The sequence below is a fragment of the Octopus bimaculoides genome, chromosome 14 (genome assembly GCF_001194135.2).
Source record: "Octopus bimaculoides isolate UCB-OBI-ISO-001 chromosome 14, ASM119413v2, whole genome shotgun sequence".
In the NCBI taxonomy this organism is placed as follows: domain Eukaryota; kingdom Metazoa; phylum Mollusca; class Cephalopoda; order Octopoda; family Octopodidae; genus Octopus; species Octopus bimaculoides.
The window spans coordinates 5,331,178-5,335,055 of NC_068994.1; the positions used below are offsets into that span (position 1 = coordinate 5,331,178).

At 32.7% G+C, this 3,878-nt stretch overlaps 1 protein-coding gene across 1 annotated transcript in view; it reads left to right on the forward strand.

The window, feature by feature from the left end:
• Positions 1 to 3,369, forward strand: part of LOC106868336 (receptor-type tyrosine-protein phosphatase T) — a 32,784-nt gene extending 29,415 nt beyond the window's left edge. The window contains exons 14-17 of the mRNA XM_014913543.1: positions 774 to 908; positions 1,126 to 1,277; positions 1,730 to 1,865; positions 2,860 to 3,369. Of these exons, the coding sequence (XP_014769029.1) occupies positions 774 to 908; positions 1,126 to 1,277; positions 1,730 to 1,865; positions 2,860 to 2,931 (495 nt within the window). The 3' untranslated portion in view covers positions 2,932 to 3,369. The remainder of the gene's footprint in view (positions 1 to 773; positions 909 to 1,125; positions 1,278 to 1,729; positions 1,866 to 2,859) is intronic.
• The last annotated feature ends 509 nt before the right edge of the window (positions 3,370 to 3,878 follow it).

A 3,878-nucleotide genomic window follows, 5' to 3' on the forward strand; every position in this document is an offset into this window, starting at 1 on the left:
AAAAAAAAAAAAAAAAAAAAAAAATTATAAATGAGAGAATAAAGCAAATTACGATGAAACAAAAACAAACATATAACCCACCCTTCGTGTCAAGTACATAACACTGCGCATTTTTAAAACAAGAATTGGAATACATTCCTTTATGAAACCAGTCATTCAGCTTTCGATACTTAGTATGAAAAACCAAAGAAGAGAGTTTATAAAATTTGGAATGTCATACATTTTCTAAGAATTACTATACGTAAGCAGAACTGTGGTGGTTACACATAAAATGAAATATTTAAACGTGGCTCGCTGTCCTAATTCATCACTGCTGTTTTCCTTCACAATAATAGTTTATACAATATCAAGTCGAATAAGCAACAATACATAGGCAAGAAGCAGTTTATTGATTTAAAGTCTATCTAATCCTATTTTAAATGAATATTTTAGCTAGTTGTCCAATTATCTTTTACTAACATATTTGCTGGCTCAGAAATTTACTGAGTTGGTGGGATCGGTGAAAATGAAGTATAAGTGAATGCTTTTTAGATATTATTGTTTTCACTCTACGTTCCGAGTATAAACACTACAAGAATCAGCGTTTCTTGCCACTCTTGTGAAATCGGTAAAGTACCAGCGATATACTGAAGTCAATCAATATTAAAAAATAGCACTTCCCATTAATGAATTGGCGACTTGTTTAGTAATAATGATAATAATAAAAAATAATAATAATTTACCGAAACAAAACTGTCTATTTGAATTTAATCCATATAATCATTTCTTTGAAGGATACACTTGTCTATCTTCCAAGCAAAGTCAACTCCAAAATTATTATTGGAAAATTTATCGTAGAGTTGTTAACAAGCCTAGATTTGAAGGACATGTATGTGCACAGAGTCTTAAAATTATCTTTCAAAGAAAGGGTAAGTACATTTATGTCTTCAATGTCAACAATAAAAGAACAAAATATTTAAATTAAAATAACAACACCAATAATAACGGTGTCTTCTGAAAGCTGTACATTGTCACCATTGAGCAGTCATTGACATTGTAGTGCATTCATCAAAATGATGGATGGAATATTATAATACTCTGTTTTTCAATCGTTTGACTCGTATTCTTAAATTAATATTTTTGCAGAAAAATGCCGCAGAACTTATAATAAATCACTTTCAAGCGATAATATGGCCAGACAAATCCTACCCGTCTCCTGATAAGATAGCGTCATTTATCGCCTTCTTAAACAGTGGACAACAAGATCAGAAATACCAGAAAATCGCAGTACATGGCAGGTAGATGCATGGCTTGTAGTAGCTCAGTAAAAATGGCTTTAGCAAGTGTATATAATTAACAATCTCGATATATTCTGTTCGACTTCCACTAATTCACTTTGGCAATGCAATTTTATAAGTTATCAGTGAAGTTCAACTGACATGTTGAAGATATTTTTAAAATTTCATTTAATATATTTGTTTACTCGAATGTGACCAATCGCATCAAACAACATGGATGAAAAGAATCACACAATTCTAACTTTATTTGAAAATTAAGGAAAAGCCTCAGGGAAAATGTATTCACAATAAATGTGCTATTCATTTTCTAATTAATGTTTTTCATCAAAATATAGCTATTGATCAAGGGTTTATTATTAGAGACAATTCTGTTGTTCATTCTCAGATCAAACCATAAGAATAGGAAAATAAATCTACCCTACATATACAGTGAAATTATTTTCTTTTGACAGTGATGGAATGAAAAAAAGTGGTTTATTTTGTGTACTGTACAATCTTGTAAACAAAATGTCAAACGATACCTTCATAAATATTGTCAGACTTATACGATTACAGAAGAAAAGGAGTCCCCACATCGTAGCTGATTATGTGAGTGATACCTTTCAAACACTTCGATTGATTTTGTTATTATTTCCCAGAGTAAAAGAAATATTTTCATAAAATAAATTGTTAACACTCATAAATCATTAGCTCTAAATAAACATTTCAAATAAGTTATCCGCTCATAATTTGATTTCAGCGAGATAAGCACTAGTATATTGCGAATAAGTGTAATTTGCTTTAAACAATGTCTCCCCTTAATATTGGTTTAACGTTTTGGCGCAAAACCAGCAATTCCAAGGGAGAGGATAAGTCGATAACATCGACCCCAGTGATCAATTGATATTTATTTTATCGACGCTGAAAAGATGAAAAACAAATCAACCAAGGTGGAATTGGAACGCTTAGAATTCAAATTACGTAGAGGTCGACATTGCCTTTCCTCCTTTTGGGATCGATAAAATAAGTACCAGTTGAGCGATGGGAGTCGATGTAGTCAACTTACCTCTCCCCGAAATTGCTGGTTTGCGCCAAAACTTGAAACCAATATTAAAATGAGAATATTGTTTAGAAATAATCTTTATATTTATAAAACTCAGTGTGTGTGTGTGTGTATGTGTGTGTGTGTGTGTGTGTGTGTGTGTGTATACGTGCGTGTATAAACTTACATAACTTCTGAAGTTTGCAACGGATTTTCTTCAAACTGGGAATATACATTACTTATGTTCCAGAGATGTACACACACACACACACACACACACACACACATATACATACACACACATATATACATATATACATACATACATGCATATATATATATATATATATATATATATATATATATATAAATACTGATATGTATGTATGTGCGCGCGCGCGCGTGTGTAACGCGCGACAATGCTGTCTGATATGGCTTAATACTAAAACGAACAGATAAATTTACCGACTAAATATTTTCAACAAACAAAACGTTCAATTTACCAAAATATTCTGTTACAATTTTATTTTTCTACACTAAAGATATTTCAATTTTTTTCAGAAATCGTATCAATATTGCTGGGAAGTTGCGAATTATTACTACAAGACATTTTCCCTTTATTCCAAGTACTGAAATTAATAAATATTTGGCAATACTGCACTTTGAATATGCGAAGTATACAGTACATGGGAGAAAGTTTAAGCCCGGATGAACAATATTTGTATGCTATAAATATTACATATAACCGTACTATATGATGATCCCTATTGTTTGGTAATATATGACACTCCTAGCAGAATGACTGTTCAATATGAGCCCAATCTGAAAACATCACTGATTCAAGCCACTAAAATGGGTTGTTTCGGAACAAATTCTTAAACACCTAAACCAATATTATACTTGAAACCTATTTATAATCATTGAACATGTTATAAGCATTAAATAAACATTCATGCACAGGAAAAAATTGTTAACACGTTAATTACACTGGGAGTCATTCAGTAGCGTCTACGAATGACCTGTATAAAATTTTGAAGCAAAATACACACAAAACTATACGTATGCAATGTATATGAGTATAAATATAATATATAAATAAATTAATATATATATGTGTGTGTAGACTTACAATATATCCTATTGTTAAGAAAATTTTACACAATCATTCAATAAAACTCAAATGGGATAAGGAGTACACGCTTTATCCGCCTAAACAGTGCAACGGGACCTACTTGGTAGTCAAGTCCCTGATGTCCCACTTTATTTAGGCCACCATAGTTACGGGGTACGGAAGGGGGGGGGGATAAATTCATTTCGAAGGATGCACCTTTATCCCTCGATGTCAGACATGCCGTTTAACATCCGCAGATCGCCATGTCCATTAACACATCCCAAGGCCAAACACTATCGGTGGCGGTCATCCATTTGGGGGAGCCGTGCTTTTCACACGGGCAAATTTATGTGGCCTGCTCCCGTGTGGGGAGTAGAAACGCTCTTTTTTGTGTATGCTCCTCAGGGCAGAACACGCAATGTTGTCTATAGCGAAGGTTTATAGACGTAGAAAGAAGAACAAGTCATCA